General features: G+C 36.9%; 2 protein-coding genes across 3 annotated transcripts; one reads left to right on the forward strand and one right to left on the reverse strand.

The window, feature by feature from the left end:
* Nucleotides 1-1,051: 1,051 nt before the first annotated feature.
* On the reverse strand, nucleotides 1,052-8,758 carry COA8 (cytochrome c oxidase assembly factor 8). Its single transcript, XM_081933947.1, has 6 exons — nucleotides 8,465-8,758; nucleotides 6,328-6,525; nucleotides 5,741-5,804; nucleotides 4,714-4,804; nucleotides 4,034-4,149; nucleotides 1,052-3,627 (listed from the first exon to the last, which is right to left on the reverse strand). The coding sequence occupies exons 1-5, from the start codon at nucleotides 8,630-8,632 to the stop codon at nucleotides 4,062-4,064; spliced, it is 609 nt and encodes a 202-aa protein (XP_081790073.1). The 5' UTR covers nucleotides 8,633-8,758; the 3' UTR covers nucleotides 1,052-3,627; nucleotides 4,034-4,061.
* Nucleotides 8,730-16,382, forward strand: BAG5 (BAG cochaperone 5). Of its 2 annotated transcripts, none has more exons than XM_081933937.1 (2): nucleotides 8,730-8,870; nucleotides 11,264-16,382. In XM_081933937.1, the coding sequence occupies exon 2, from the start codon at nucleotides 11,292-11,294 to the stop codon at nucleotides 12,639-12,641; it is 1,350 nt and encodes a 449-aa protein (XP_081790063.1). In that variant the 5' UTR covers nucleotides 8,730-8,870; nucleotides 11,264-11,291; the 3' UTR covers nucleotides 12,642-16,382. The 2 variants fall into 2 exon arrangements, with proteins under 2 accessions (XP_081790063.1, XP_081790064.1); XM_081933938.1 differs by lacking the exon at nucleotides 8,730-8,870 and adding an exon at nucleotides 8,898-9,053.
* The last annotated feature ends 480 nt before the right edge of the window (nucleotides 16,383-16,862 follow it).

Genomic DNA, 16,862 nt, shown 5'->3' on the forward strand with positions numbered 1-16,862 from the left:
ACATCTGGAAATCAATTAGCTTTACAAACAAGGCCCTATTTGCAGACAATAAATTTTTAATTATTAAACTTTTTTATCTGCCTCTCTTTTGGGGATTGTGACCTCTGGCTAGTATATAAAACTACATATTAACCTACACACAGATGCATATTTACAAGTTTATCACATGTATACATTTACTAGAAAAGATTATTAAGATATAATGAGGAATTGGGTGTATTAACAAGATATAGAAGGTAATATAATCTTCCTTTCAGTCAGGGTTACTTAAAGCCAGTCATTTTTTTGATTAAGTGATATTTGAATGTTAAAAAATTAACAAATTGGAACAATGCTTGCTAGTAGAATCCAGAGGATATAATTTGGAAATGCTTATGCTGTAAGAATTTGTTGGTCTTTAAATTTGATTTTACTGATTTTGATGCAATAGTTAAAACTAATACCCTTCTATAAACCCTTCTATACTCAAATTATTTTCACTCTAGAAGTTTCACTATATTAATATCTGATATGTAGCCTGAAAAACACACTATAAAAAAGATTCCACTAATGAGATTTCATGCACAACTGGACAGCAGCATCTACAACAGTGTTTTTGAAACTTGGCACCGCAACTTTAAAACGTGTGAACTTCAATTCGCAGAATTCCTCAGCCACCAAGGCTGGCTGGCTAATTCTAGGAAAGTCCTCCTGGACTTTTCCACACTAACCACCACACACATTAACGTTGCCAATTTTTGTACACAATGGTCATCTCACAAGTCTTCTTTTTCACAACAGTACTCAAAAATAGAATAGCATTTGATGCACACTGTATTTGTAGACAGGCAAAAGAATGATATACTTTAGAATGGATCAGACCATAATTATTATTAATAATGCAGATTATAGTTTTCCTACCAGATCCAATTGGATTCACAGAGCAATCTTCTTCTACTGGGATTCCAGTTTCAACAAAGTGATATCTGAGACCAAATAGCATCTGTGTTGTCTCACATTAGCAGGGAATTGGGAGAAAAGGGTACAGAATAATCAAACACAATCCTTTTCAGATCCTCTTTTTTATTTGGAAATGAGACAACCAGTGGGTTAGAAATTAGGAGTGAGGATGCTGGTAATATAAAAATTGAAACACTTAAGATGCTGACAATAATATACCATGAAAGCGCTCTTCTTTTACATAATTAAAAATATTCTGATTTATAAACACACATTCTGTAATAGCAGTTGCAATCACACAGAGACATTCATAAGAGCTTTTAGTTTAGCCTTAATCAGCTTCTTCCTTCTCTCTCATCCTTTTATTCCTGTGAAATGAATACTTCAATGAAGAGATCCAATGAATGACAGGAAATAAAAGACATGCTTGGAATGCAATAATAATTTCCCATCAGATTAAACACCATGTAGAATTTACAAACAAGATGTTTCATCATAGAACTCACAATCTTACTGAAAAATACTGGACATTAAAAAAAATTAACTTCAACTGGAAATCAAACATTTATTTTTGTTATTTCTCTATAAAGCCAATGTCAGTGATACTTCCTTTATTTGGTTTGAACATTACAGAGCAAATCATTTCTGAAAAATCCATACAATACTCTGAATATGTGATACAATATCAATAATTATAATGCAGAAGCTGCTTGGATCAGAATTATCTTTACCTCAGGGTTACAAAAGAATGCAAGATTCAGGAGTTGAATAATTCTTCACCTAGGCAATGTTTGTTTAAAAAAGGGTGGGAGGGGGATAATGGAGCAAAAAAAATGAAGCGTTTACAAAAAAAAATTGCCAGTGAAGAATTTCTGAAACTTAAGTTTACATGCAGTCCTGTAACTCTTAGCTTGTCTAACAAAAAGATTTCCATGCTCAGTACTGGCTTTATTTTTGGTGTGGGTCTGTGCATATACAGTACATTCTGTGTATACCAACCCCCTATTCCCGTGATGGTGAACTTATGGCACACATGCCAGAGGTGGCACATAGAGCCCTCTCTGTGCCTAAAAGGTTCGTCATCACTGCCCTAGAGAGAGATAAAATCAGCCAGACCTATTATTAGAATACTAATGGCTGCAGGAGATGGAATGGATAATAGAAGTTGCTTTCATCTGCTTATTTGTTTCCTTTACTGCAGGAAATGTGCCTGTGAATAAAAGCAATCTTGTGTGGAAGGAACGCACAATCTGAATCCCTCAGAAGTACTGCTCTATGCAAAATCGACCAGGAACCTTTCTATTCAGCCAGAAGTCGATCTCAAGGAGTCTGTTTTCAGAATAAATAAGTCAGTTGCTTTAATGCCATGAGCTAATCATTATATGACATGCCACACTGTATATATTTTGAGTTGTGGAATAGTCGCTGCCTTTCCATTAAACTAATGCAATCTATCATATAGCTATTAAAGAGGCACTGGATGTGCAAATCAATAAATAAATTTATGTAAGAATAGATTGACAGACATAATGACTTCTTCTAGAATGAATAATATCGTATTCATTGAGTATCAGATTTTGAAAAAAGAATACATCAAAATGGAGACATGTTTTTTGTATTTAATTAAATGCAACATTAATTCCAAACTCATTTTAAAATATTTCAGCCATTTAGCAATTGATGATGTGTAAAAAAGATGAAAGGATTGGACACTGTTGGTAAAGCAGAGATCATCTGGATCTGGCTGTCAACCCAGTCCTCTTCATATTTTCCTTGGATCCATGCTGCAAGTCCAATACATCTTAAGCACAAGTATTTCATATGCAGCCAGATAATTCCTTTTGTCTCAGGACCAGCCCAATAAAGCAGGTTCCAAGGGGGCATTAGGTGTGTCTTGTGGGGTAGATTTGGCATTTCTACTTCTCAGATGTTCCCTGTGCCACATCATAGCATGTGTTGTTAACATACTATTTTCAGCCATTTAGCAAGATGTTCTACACATTTGGTCACAAATTTTAAAATAAAGCAATGCAGGACAAAGCAATTCATGCCCAGTAACAAAAGTCTTTACTAGGAGAACCATTCCTAAATTATAAACTTTGCACAGTTAATCATGATGTAATACAATTGTATTACAGTAATTACAGTATTGTATTCATGTATTACAATATAATGCTGGCATCTTCATGAGTGATAAGAGTTCCATAGAAAAATATTAATTATTTTCATTATTTATAGTTGAAACGGTAGTAACAAATTACCAATCTCACTATGACTAAATATTAATTTAACTTATTCTATGCGTATCAAATTCATGACATAGGCAGTGTTCTTCTATGCAATGTTAATATTTTTTATATTTAGACAAACTAAGAGCAACTCCAGTGGAAGTAAAACAATTCAACCAGGCTCAATAAAGGAAAATTTAAGTTATATGACTGAAGTGCAATGTATCTGTTTAATGCCATTTCCCCTCCACTGTTTAATGTTTTGACAAGGCACTGGGCATGAACCTAAGTTGTGGGATTGGCAATCCTTTTCCTTTTATTGTATTCAGCTGGGAGCATCTGGTATATAAATGAATAAAATAAATAAATAAATAAAAATACCTATATACAAATATACCAGAATGCTTTGATATAATTTATGACAGAAACTCAATTCTTCGTCCATCTTTGGTTGAAAAAACTAAAAGGAAAAAAAAGAGAAATATTAACTACAGTTTATAATTAATATTTGGGCATGCTTACTATGTAACTATCTTAATACACAGAGCCACTAAAATAATAGATAATAATAGATTTATCTAAAGAGAAAATTAATATTTCCTTCAAAAATGATATGTTCAGTAAGCCATAAGTGAAATTGGCAATATACTTAATTTAAACTTCTCCCAAAAGAGGAATGCTCTTCTACAGAAAGGCAATGGTTATTTAACCGTTGGGGTGATTTTTTTTAGAACTTGTTAGCTTTAAATTAGCATGACATAAATGCAAATAATAGGTGATAACTCTGCATGCATGCACTCTTGAAACATAAAATTTTAGTTTTGTATTTTTAAATGTCAAAGCTGCAACTTAAGCGTCAACATTACCCAACATTGCTGCCTGTTAGTTTGTACTTCATTTCAGTCCAAATTTCTTCCACGCTTTTTCAAATGCTACTTGTCCCATGAGAAATGTGATGGTAAAATTCCGTTTGTACCATTCCCTATATTTAGAAGCAAGGGAACATAACAAAATCATGGTCATCTTGAGAAGATAAATATTTAGAAAAAAAAAATTCTGTCTTTCAATAATTAAAATGAACCCTTACAAATTGGTACTGTTGGAAGTACCTTTCTAGAAAAATACCCTACTCTGTACTATATGTGTGTGAGTGTATGCAAAAACTGCATGATTTAAAGCAATGTTTTATTTATTTTATTTTATATCCACACTTATCTGCCTATCTCAGTGAATACAACTGAATGTTTTAGGCCTCCAGGTGTCTGCCTCAAGGCCTGCTATTATCAGTTACATAGAGCATGAGACTGATGTGCAGCCTACTGCACTAGATGAAATACAATCAATGAAGAAATATTAAGAATATAGAAAGTACAATGCAGATTAGTAGATGAATGGCTACAGAGAAACAGGTAAAGTCAGCTGGTGATTTGGAAACAGTTCCAAAAAGGTTATTAAACAAACTGTTTTAAAATAAATCAACAAAAGTGAAGGGTAGAACTGATTTGACAGATAAGGAAAGAAAACTATCCTGAAAAGTATTCCTCACCTATTATAGTATACATTTTTTTTCAAGTTTTTACTTAGGAAATCTTTGTAAAATTCAGCCATTTCTTCTGCAGTCAGTGATGCTTTCTGACCTGAAAAGGAAATGAAATCACAGCGTATAGATAAGAAAAAACAAATCTTAATGGTTAATTTCTTTGTTATTTATGACAGGTTTAATATCAAATGGAAATTGAAGGCAGGATATCCATGTTTATGGACTTATGGCTCCCTACGGTTCTTCTATATACAAACAACCCTTCACAGAATGGTTGCATTATTTTAGGGATGTTCACATTAAAAGCTATATGAATCCTGTAAAATGGAAATGCTGTATGAATTATAAGCAGTAGCATTAGTAATAACTGGTGAAATCGTGGTTGTCCAAAATTTTGGCTTGCCTAGGCCACATTGAGTAGAGGAATGATCTTGGGCCACATAACTATATAGTTGGTGAATATAAATAACAGACTTCTTGTTAAAAGGTAACAATCTTGTAAGGATACCTTATTAGGTGTCCAGGGATGCATTTGGACTATGAGCCATGGGTTGGGTTGCCTGGATTAAATGAATAATATAATACTAAGCGGAGAAGAATAATATTTCTTTTATAACCAAGACCTATTTCAAATTCATGGAAAGTTATGGACTTCTTCCAGGCTTCTCTGTAACTGAATTTTAGTTATATTACTCCATGTCATTAGTTCTCTAACTTACAACCCCACTCTTAAGGAGCCTAATGTTCTTATTCCAAAACTAATTTTTTTTTGTAATAGAATCTATTTTAAAATACAAAAGAAATTTGTGGATTAGAAACACTATAAGAAAATAATTTTTTAGCAAATCTACACCAAATAATACTCCAAGCCATTTTTGTTTTGGCTTTATTAAAAACAGTCGGATATGCATGAGTTCTTTGATCAAAAATGGGATATAAGTATTTGACTTAGATTATATTCTAAGATTTAAAATCCACAAATAACATAAATCATTTAAGAATGTGTGCCAAATGATAATATTAATGATCTAACCTTTTTCATCTCCTGGCTGTATACCCTTGGCTTTCAGTCTAGAACAAACAAATTCGTCTTTTTCCTGAAATAGGATTCAATAATATTACAATAGATTGGTTCTTAGTGTATTGGTATCATCTTATAAATGACTATTATCAATCATAATAGTTTATTGCAAAATCCACTCCATCTAATATTTTAACTGATGGGAAAGATTCTCTTCAAAACAATGAGAGATTAATATATCATCAACATATGCAATTCTGTAACAAACGATTCAGCAGCTATCTATTCATTTTGATAAGACTATTAAAACTGAGAGAGGACCTACTTAAGACTAACACATTTGTACAGCAATACTTCCTCTTTACAAAAAAATACACTGGCTCTAGCTTAGGGTAAACAAATAATTAAGTTTATGATAGTAAGACTTCATAATTGGTATTGAAGAAATTTTAGAAATGAAAAATAAATTAAAAATATCACAAATATAAAAAATGTATTATATATTGAACAGTTGAATGATACCATTCATTGCTTTAAAACAAATCTGCTACAAGCCTTAAAAGGACATCCAGTGCCACCTAGTGGTTTTATATTTCTACCTTTCTAAATGATAGATTTTGATTTGTCCAGAATTCTTGATTCCAAGCCTGGGTTTCCTGTCTAAGTTCTCTCAGTCTTCGCTGCAATGGTGTTTCATGTTTAGGAACATAAAATATTACTGGTCGAAGATTTGAATATTGATCAGGAGGCCCAATCCAGTCACAGCAAGAATCTGAAGGCGGATGAAAACGTGAAACCTTAAAAAGAGAGGGGGGGGGGGTTAATAATACAAAGCATCACAAATTATTTCAACATTATATTGCCCAATGAAAGAGGCAAGCTATACAAACAATTATAAAGGGGAGAAAAGATTAAGCAAATTTTTAAAGAATAACATTTAACACTGGACAAAGTTCAATCTTATGTCTCTCTTGTAGTTTAGCAAACATCAAATAGGACAGTGGTGGTGAAATGAAATAATCAGAGCAAATATTTTTTTTTAAAGAATGCTATCAAATTAAAACCTAGAAAAAGACAGGCAATCAATATAATAGACACAATTTTCCAAACCTTGTACATAGTCCCAAATTTTCTTTTTTTCCCTGATGGAAAACAGGTGTAGTATTTATATGTCTCCATAAGACTTGATATCTTTAGTTTGCCCTTAATCCCCCAAATGCTCAAATGTTCAGTTCCAAACCCATGATATCATGCATTGCTGAACATCCCCACTGTATTTTTCAGATCCTATTTTTAATAAGAAAATGTTAAGTGAAAAACTGATCTCCCCATAAAGGAAGGAAACGGAAATTTTTCTTTTTCCTCAATTGGAAAAAGAAAATAAACTACAAAACAAAATGCCACGAAGAAGTAAAGTTCATGCAGAACTGATAACCTAAAGCAATTGTTTGTAATTTTAACTGCAGAAGAGGAATTGTGGAGATATTAAAATGCCCTTCAAAATAATTTTTCTGGGCCACTTGTAATACAGCATTCTGAAATTGTAATTTAAAATTTGAGACTAATCTAACTATAATCTAACATGGCAAAAAAAAACCAACCCAAAATATTATTGGAGATAAATGGAAACAGCAATATAATTACTGACTCTTACTCCTAGTTTTGGGGGATTGTATTAAAGCTTCAAAAGCTAACAAAGGAAGCATGCTCATTCCAGATCTAGGGACCAATATCGACCAGGTAGTAGCATTGGTGAAGGTTTCAGAAGGGAGGATAATACACTTAATGTGGTGACCCAAAACCCCCATCCCTTTATAAACACATATAAAAAAGAAGGCAGAACAGAGATTACAATGGCATAACCACTATTCCACCAATGCCACAGCGAGTAGGTGTGCTCCATTCATTTCTTATGAAGCCTCAGGCTGGGGAAGGATGGTTTAAATATCTATGTATTCCTTAGGGAGTTCCAAAATATGAAGAGATTCAGGAGTTAAAATCAGCTTCTTAAATCAAAATCATGCTGACAATGAAGTGAATGTTCAGTCCCAGACACTTGCTATCAGTTCCTAAACAGTTTTCAAAATCAGCTTTACACACAGTGCAAAATGGTAATCTGGATGAGAAGTTAGTACTAGATCACTGATCAGTAAAGCCAGTGCGTGAACAGAAGGAAACACTTTTATTTATGAAAAAAGAATCTCACTTCAACAAAAGATGCAACCTAATACTTTTATTTCACAGAAAGAAAACCAAAGTAGCCATATTATACCTTAACACACAAATTAAGCGCACCAGCGTGCCTACCGTCCCTGTCCTACTGTCCCCATTTATTTGTATTCATTTTCTTTGTTCATGTTTATACTTATACCTTTTATCTTGTACATGTTTGACAAACCAAATAAATAAAAAACAAAAGAAAGTTATGTGCAGTGCCTTGTCCAGGATAAGACATCATCATTTCACTAACTTCAAGCAGCTTCCTTCATTTCTCTCATTTGCTTACCAAGATTTGACGAGTAAATCACAATTGGCTGGATTTACAAAACACGCAAAAGCAACCAGAGTATCGTTAAAACTTGGGCTACGGGAACCCAGCCATCGACTCTATGACAGCAGAACATCACCCGGTGCCCTCCCGCAGTCTCGTCACGCTGGCTGGGAACCAGGCGAATGGAAACACGAAACTTTTGACAGAGCACCCGGGTCCCTAGTTCTTTATTTCCTCCGCGTTACCTTCCTCTTGGGAGGCGAGGGCGAGCTCTTCCTTTTCGGGTCTTCGCTCGGCGAAAACGCCCCGGAGACTGAGGACGACAAAAACCTGCAGCCGAAGCAGCTCGAGACTAGGTAGGGGCAACCGCCTCGGCTGTATAGAAACCCTCGGCTCCTCACGAGCGCTGCCATCCCGGCCAGACCGAGACAAGGACTAAACAGCGGCCGCAGTCTCAAGACCTCAACGCGTCCGTCGCTTTACGGCAACGTCGTAAAAGGCGGGGGGAGGGAGGTTTCCCTGTCAGTTCTCGCGCGCTCTCCTCGTTTCCTCAAATGGCGCCGGCGTTGGCGAACGCCGTGAGTCCGCACGAGCTGGGCTGGCAGCGGGAGTGTTGCAACCAGCCTGGATCGTTTCCGAGCCACCCTTGAGGTGAGAAAGAGAGAGAGAGCGCGGAGAAGGGGGAGGGACGTTGGCGGCGAAGGCGCTACGGGCAGCTCCCATCCTGCCGTGCGCTTCCGAAGGACGATAACGTGGGGATTGGAATCCGGAGGGAAGAGAATGGAAAACTCGCAACGCCGGTTGGAGGGAAAGGAGCTGGAGGAGCGGGGCGACGTTAGTGGGATTACCTGACTCGCGGTTTCTCGGGGGCGGGGGTGGGGGGTTGGAGAGAGAGAGGAGGAAGAGTGTGAAGATGAGGCGGGGGGCGAGGGAGACTTGTGGAGAGAAGGAAGAGGCAGGAATGCTCGGTGCTTGCCGACGAGGGGAAGGAGATGGGCGAGTTGCAGTTAACATGCCCGTGTGGTTGTTGTTTAACTGGGAGCGTGAAAGGTTCCAAGTTTCTCAAACAGAGAGAGAGAGAGAGAGAGAGAGAGAGAGAAGGCAGCCGGGCCTGGTAAGATTGCTTTGGCGGACGATTGTGAAGACTGGCATCCCGGCGAAGTTGGCGAGCCAGGGGACCGAATCGAACAAGGGAGGGGTGGGGGTGAAGGCTCGGCGGCCAACGGGGGTGACCTGAAAGCTGCTCTAAACGACCCCAATTGCCGCCCTTTCCAGTCCATCCTGTGGCGTCCTCCCCTATGCCTGCCTTTTCTCTCTCTCTCTCCTGCTGTCAAGGTGGGCCGTTGAGAGAGAGAGGCGGACAGAAGTCCTCGTTTATCGGGATCCAGTGGAGGGACCAATCTGGATTAGGCAAGGGTCCCGGGTTGGGGGTGAGGGGAGAAGGGGACTGCCTGGTCTCCCAAGGCGAGTAGGCCAAGCAGCTGTTCGCCTCGTGTTGCCCGTAGCCCTGGGACTCCCAAGCCCCTCTTTTAGTGCAGCGGAGGAGTGGGGGGGGGGAATTATCAGAAGACCCTCTCTGCGTCAGATCAGGCGACTAGTCCGCACTACTGGCGGGTGTTGAAGCAGCGGCATGCAGCGGGTGGGAGACTGAGCGTAGCGTAGCTGACGGCGGCGGAGTCCCGGCAGGGGGGGGGATAGATTTAGGTATCAGCTGGGAACAGCCGCGTCGTGGGGGCGGGAGGACCCGAATTGGGCCCGACGGAGCCCAGTGAACCGAATTCCTCTGTTGTCGTCTCCTCCAGAACCCGAACTCAAACCCGTTTGCTTCCCCCTCCTCCCCTCCTGCAGCCGTTCCCGGAGAAGCGCCTCGGTGGCCAAAGCGGAATTAGATTGTGCAGCATTGTGAAGTCACGGGGGGGGGGGGGCGAGGTGGGAGGGGGGGCAGTGAGAGGACGACGGGGAGGTTGTCGGCGCGCTCTACCTGGGGGAAGCGGCCCGAGCTCGGGGCTGATTCCTGGCTACCTTCCTGCAGGAATGTAGGATTGAAACAGGGGCCGGGGGATCAAGCTCTGTGCACGGGGAGTCGCTTCCCCCAAAGAGCTTCTCACTGGGTAAGAATAGGACGGACCAGGGAGGCGTTGGTGTGTAATAATTGGCAGGGTTGAATGAGTTGCAGCTTCGTTCTTTACCAGTGGTTCCCAACCTTTTTTTTTTTTTTGGGCCATGTCCTACCTAAGCATCTTTAAAATCCTGATGCCCCCCTGTGACATATAATTCTTACTTTACTCAAAAAGTGAACTCTACTCACACGAGGAAGTCTAAAAAGGCCATTAACTTGATTTAAACAAGGTTCAAATTGCCCCCATTAAAAATCAAATTGTCCTCTTGTGCCTCATAGTCCCCACGTTGGGAACCACTGTTCTAAACCAAGCTGTAGCCAGTAGACCACAGTGTGTTTTGAGTGGGATTGAACGGACTGGACTCAAAAGTATTGTTATCCTGAGTGCGGTAGCTTGTATAGTTTGAAATTATGAGGACAACTGTCTTTATCTCTGGAAAAAAGAGGAAAAGGCAAAAATATAACTTTGTATTTCTCTGGGCTGATCAAAGAAGGGTAACTGGAGATATATCTAGTTTTTGTCTCTTATTTTATCTGCTTTTGATACTAGAAGAATATTGTATGGGGAGGGAGTTGGTACTGTTTTTTCCCCAAAACATCAGCGCTTGTTATGACTTGCTTGTGGTATTTAAAGAGATTGGGGAAAGAAACCACTCTGCTTGGTTCATAGTTTTTACTTTTGGCAAGGGGTTTGACCAATTAAATATTTTGTAAATTCATAATATGCATCAGATTTAAAGCAACTAGCAGAATCTTTCAAGAGCTATTATATCTTCAAAAAGGTGTTATGTTGTAACTGTACTATATCGTCTCTCAAATAAAACAATAGTGGAATACTTCTTGAGTACTTCCAACTGCACATATATGTTTTTTAGAATATTTTAAGCAATCTGTTACATTTTATTGTATTCTCCATTGTTTTTAGTTCTGTTGAAACTGGATGAAGAAAAAGAATGGATATGGGTAACCAACATCCATCTATCAAAAGGCTGCAAGAAATACAAAAAGAAGTCAAGGAGTTTGAATCTCAAGTAGTAGCCTTCAGTGGTTTGTCTAGTGATAGAGCTTATAAGAAATTAGAAAGGACTTTGACCAAACAGCTTTTTGAAATAGATTCTGTGGATGCTGAAGGAAGAGGTGATGTTCAGCAAGCCAGAAAGAGGGCTGCCCAAGAAACTGAGAAACTGCTTAAGGAACTAGAGCAGAATGCAAACCATCCCCAAAGGCTGGAGATAGAATCCATATTTAACGAGGCACAGGCATTGGTGGAGCAGGAAATCACTGCTTTTTATAAAGGAGGCAACTGTGTAACTGAGGAATTTGAAGAAGGTTTACAGGATATAATTTTTAGACTCACTCAGGTAAAAACCGGAGGGAAAGTTTCTCTGCGGAAAGCCAGATATCGCACCCTGACCAAAATATGTGCTGTTCAAGAAATTATAAGTCGTTGTACAAAGCAGCAGCCTTCCCTGCCATTGTCCAGTGATGCACATCCTTCTGTTTCCAAAATTAATTCTGTCATAGGAGATGTGAACAAAGCAAAAGGGACTCTTATTGCTGTATTAATGGGAGTAAATAACAATGAGACCTGTAGACATTTATCCTGTGTACTCATAGGTCTGATTGCTGATCTGGATGCCTTAGATGTATGTGGCCACCCAGAAATAAGAAACTATCGTAAAGAAGTAGTGGAAGAGATCAATAGATTGCAAAAATATCTGGATCTGGAAGAAGAAGCAGATTCCACTTATGCTTATGACTTGGCCCAAAACGGATCCATTATAAAAATAGAAGACATACGCAAGAACATGAAAGAAGTTAAAGCTTCCCTTTTAAAAATAGAGAAGGCTTCAGATTTGTATCTAAAGTCAAAGACAGAACTGCAAGGGTTAATCGCCCAGTTGGATGAAATAAGCCCAGGCAATAATCCTTGCATCCGAGAAGCCAGGAGGCGAGCCGTGATAGAAGTGCAAACCCTCATAACTTATACTGACTTAAAGGAGGCACTTCTTAAGCAACAAACCTTTATAGAGCAAACAGAAACAGACGTCACATCACAAAAAGCAATTTGGAATATTCTTGGAAATGTAGCTCAGATTCAGCAAGAGGTGTTGTCTTTTGATGGAAACAGAACTGATAAGAACTACATGCGACTAGAGGAGCTCCTCACCAAACAGCTTCTAGCACTTGATGCTATAGATCCTCAAGATGAGCGCTCAAAAGTATCCAGGAAACAGGCAGTAAAGCTTGCACAGAACATTCTTTACTATTTGGACATGAAAACTGATGAATGGGAGTACTAAAATAATATTGGTCTTGTGTGCTAGATATTGGTTTCTCTCTTGCACTTTATAACAGTCAGTCTCTTATAACTACAAGACTAACAGTTCCATCATTTGCTCATCTCTTTGCGGTTGAGTAAAAGTTGGATTGGGTTAAACAGCAACTTTTTCCTGCTTGTGCAATCAGGCAGTGAAGGCAGTTCGTTTACCAATTATGTTACAATTTTTGTCATAGCCTGTTTTCTGTTGTTTGCATGATTTGTGAAGAAGACTCCTAAAACTGCATCTCTAGCTGTTGCCTAAAGCTTTCAGATAAAATTCTACACCAAGACATAATACAGTCTTGCAAAATCAAAACAAAACTAATGAGAAAATCCAGAGCAAATGTCAGTCAGCCTTAAACCAGTTTAGATGTTTGCAGTTGTCTGGATCAATCCAGTTGCAATCCAAAGGATTAAATGCAAATTACTCATGGCTGTTTTGTGTGTTTGATTTAATCTTGCTGATCTTTCATCTGAGATTTTTTTAATAGTTTGCATAATATGAAACATGAACATATCTGAAATATAAATATAAAAATTGTAATTGCATACTTTCTCATGATTTCCATAGGATTATTTCTGAATTAAAAGAGTTACAGTCAATCACCTTGCACATTCTGGAGTTCTCATTATGTAAACTAGAGGAACACCAGAATATAGAAATGGTACTTTAAAGATAGAATGCACAGCATAGGTTGAACAATATATATTTCCTGAATTATGGTGAACTTTTCAGTAATCAAACAATGATCCTGAATTTGGGATCTTAATAGCTATATTAAGATATTTTCCTTTAATTTTGTGATGATTTGGTAGGTATTGGGCAACTTGTCAAACATTCCTTTGCATTTTTTAAGATTGATTCATCATTTCTTTTTCCAGACTAAGCTTGACACAAAATGTTACTTTTTCTAAGATTTCATATGCTGCTGTTACAGCTTAAGAGTGTTGTTTAAAACTATTTTATTTTTCTGAATGGCTGTTCATGATTTATGAAGGCAGCACATATTTCTTTTGACTTTTTAAAAATCTTTCAATTCATCAGAATGACTAAACATTTCAGAAAACAGAATTTAAAAAGTAGAAGCATTGCTATGTTTTACTTTAACTATGTTGAATAGGCTACATATGCTATTCCTGAGTATAAAAGGAAAAGTTGCTTTAGTTTTTTTAACGTTTTGTCCACCCCTTTTGTCTTCACGGAAGTCTCATAATTAACAGTATCTCATAATATTTCTGAATACACCAATCTTAAATCAGTTTAGCTCTATTTTTTCCCTGTTACTTATAAATTCGGAATAGGAGAAATCAACAGCAATCATATTTTTAGAATGCAGTTAGTATCATCCAGAAACCTGCAGTTAATTAATATGTAGAATAATATGTTTTTAATCCAATCTCCATATAGTAATCAAAATTAATGGTTTGTAGAAAATTATTTCTACAATACATGATTAATGCATGCTGAGATATTACATTGATGTCTATAATAAGTTTTTAGTATAGAATTAAAAGGCATAAGGCTTATTCTTGAGAAACAAGTGCCTTTTAAATGACCTTTGAATTTGTAGCACCTTGTAGCTATAATTGCTGTAGTTGACTTCATGGTGTTTTCAGTGAAGTTTTTTTTCTGTAGTATGGATTACTTATCAGTTACAGCTTTTAAAAAGCTATCATATTTGTAAGTCTCTACTGTGATATTAGCAAACGCCTAAAACTTTGATGAAAGCAACCTCCATTTTGCTTGGTTTTCCCTGGCCCAGTCTCATTGGCTAAGTCACTGAGTGTTTGTGTGTTTCATTTCTGTAAGATGTAAAAAAGGAGTAGCAACTTAATCTATTTTCAAATTAATTTTGATCTTGCTGCACAAAAAGGTTTTTTTTAAGCTTGAGGTATTTTTTGTTGTCCTAATATTTTGGTGAATCTGTGTCAATTAACAAGTTATTAAGAATCCAAAATGGACTAATAAGCATTTTGGTAGCTTCATCACCTGTGACTTCATTTTGTCCTTTTTCTCATTGCTTGAAATGATTACTTTTAACTGCTTGTACTGTTCTACTTTGGGTCCTTAGCAAATTGTTTCGTATATCAGATTAAAATATTCTCACTTTCATTGGAAGTTTTCATTCTAGCTACATGGTTTTGATCCCAAACTCTGCACAGATAGAGTTTCCACATAATTTGGATTCCCCACTAATACAACTTTCAAAACAGTAATACAAGTGTTTATTTTCAAGTTCCCCCCTCCCCCCTCTTCAACTTCCACGTGGAAGCCATTGCTTATTTGAGTACTCTGAAATGAGATGGCAGATTAGATATGCAGTTTTTAGGCTACAAATAAGTAATTGGTTGTGTATCTACTTGTCCCTCACCTCGCAGAAAACTTCACCAGAAGATACCTTTGTGAAAGGAAGAGAAAGATGATTACTGCTGAATACTTCTTTCTCTACCTCCCTGGATTCTATAAAATAAGCTTCAGTGTTTGGGCAGCAGCATTACATTTGGTGTTGGGAACTGTAGCAGAAAGAAAGTTTATATTTGGATTTAGTTTTTATGCTGTTTATGCTTCAGAAACAGATTCTTAATATTGGCTACTAGTTACTAGCATCTTGCATGAAAAAAAATCTGTTTTCAGTAAATTCCAACTGTAGTGGAATAGAAGAAAATCCAGCAATGATTTGGGGAATTTCGTGGTATATAAAGAATAGAAAACTGTAAAAACAGCTCAGAACTGTTTCCCTTATGCAACTAAAGGCTATTCTATTTTGCACTATGTACATCCTGTGTTGTTGTTTTTTTGTTATTTTAACTTTAAAATTTTCTATTAACCTTTTGCTCATATTTTACACATAACTGCAATGCTGTTATTTTAAACTTCAACACGTAGGCTTCTAGTACGCAGGGACATTCTTACAGTTCTCATGACTCTTGCACCTTGTAAAAGCTGCAGGTTTTAAAGAGAATGTGTAATAAAATTATAGTAGATATTGTAAGAGCATAATTTCCCATTTTTATATTTAAAAATAATCTCTGGCTTGCAAATTTAAGTGTGCTTTGCTGATGTATATTAAGTTACTTGGTATAACTTATAAATCTGATTTTTGCATGAATAAATATGAAAAAGTAAGTATGATAAACCAAAAAGAAACTTTGTAAATTTGGTTTGCGCTTTTAAGAATATTCTTTTTCTACTTAACATGCAAGTAGGTTTCAGCACATATTTTCCATTGCAAAGATTTAACAGCCGATTCTGTAGTTCTGCATTGGACCAAATCAGAGAGTTTTTTTAAAAAAATATAAAGGTTTCTGTGCAGTGCCATAGTATTTAGGTAAGAAACATGTAATTCTACTCAAATACAGTACATCATGATTTTGATTGTATTGCTTTAAATGTTTGTTGCTCTAAATAGCTGTCTGATAGCTTTCTGATATTTTTGCCAGCAACCATGAAACAATTTTGTTTTGAGCAGTTTGAAATTAACTATTCCAATATGATTGGCAAACCATTGTTATCAGCTTTTATATTTAAGCTTTCTCTAGGTACTAGACTGTAGTTGGTACATATTCTGTTGTATGTTAAACTTGAGAACAAGCTACCACGTGGCTGGAACTTGCTGTTTTTTGAAGAAGTATATTATCTCATGTTTATGTATTGCACTGTTCAGTATATACAGATTTGGAAATCAATAAATTATTTGGATGTTGCTTTCTTGACAATTTACTCCAGGACAGGATAATTCTTTGTGTTGCATGGTGGGTTGTGGGTATAAAATACTTTTTATAGTTTGACATAATGGTCTACAGCCATTGCTGATATATAGATGGCATTAGAATGTTAAATTAGAATTTTCTTCTTTTTGACAAAAATATAATTATCAAAAATGGATCTTTTCTTTTTAGTTAAGAAATACAATTTTAGAAATAATATGTAACAAAATAATATAATGAAATGCAGCCTTTCCTCAACTAGACACTGGATGGTCATACATACCCTGATTACCTCATGATTAAATTATGGCAATATGCTCTACGTAAGGTTGTCCTTAAAGACCACGTGGAAGCCTCAACTGCTTCAAAATGCTGCAACTTGAGCAGTAATGGGCACTTTTCATTATGCCCATGAGTCCCAAATTGTGTTAGTTGCCAGTAGGCTTCCAGGTACCATTCAAGGTGCAAGTTGTTATCTATAAATCCCTTAATG

The sequence above is a fragment of the Natrix helvetica genome (genome assembly GCF_964273705.1).
Source record: "Natrix helvetica genome assembly, chromosome: 1".
In the NCBI taxonomy this organism is placed as follows: Eukaryota; Metazoa; Chordata; class Lepidosauria; order Squamata; family Natricidae; genus Natrix; species Natrix helvetica.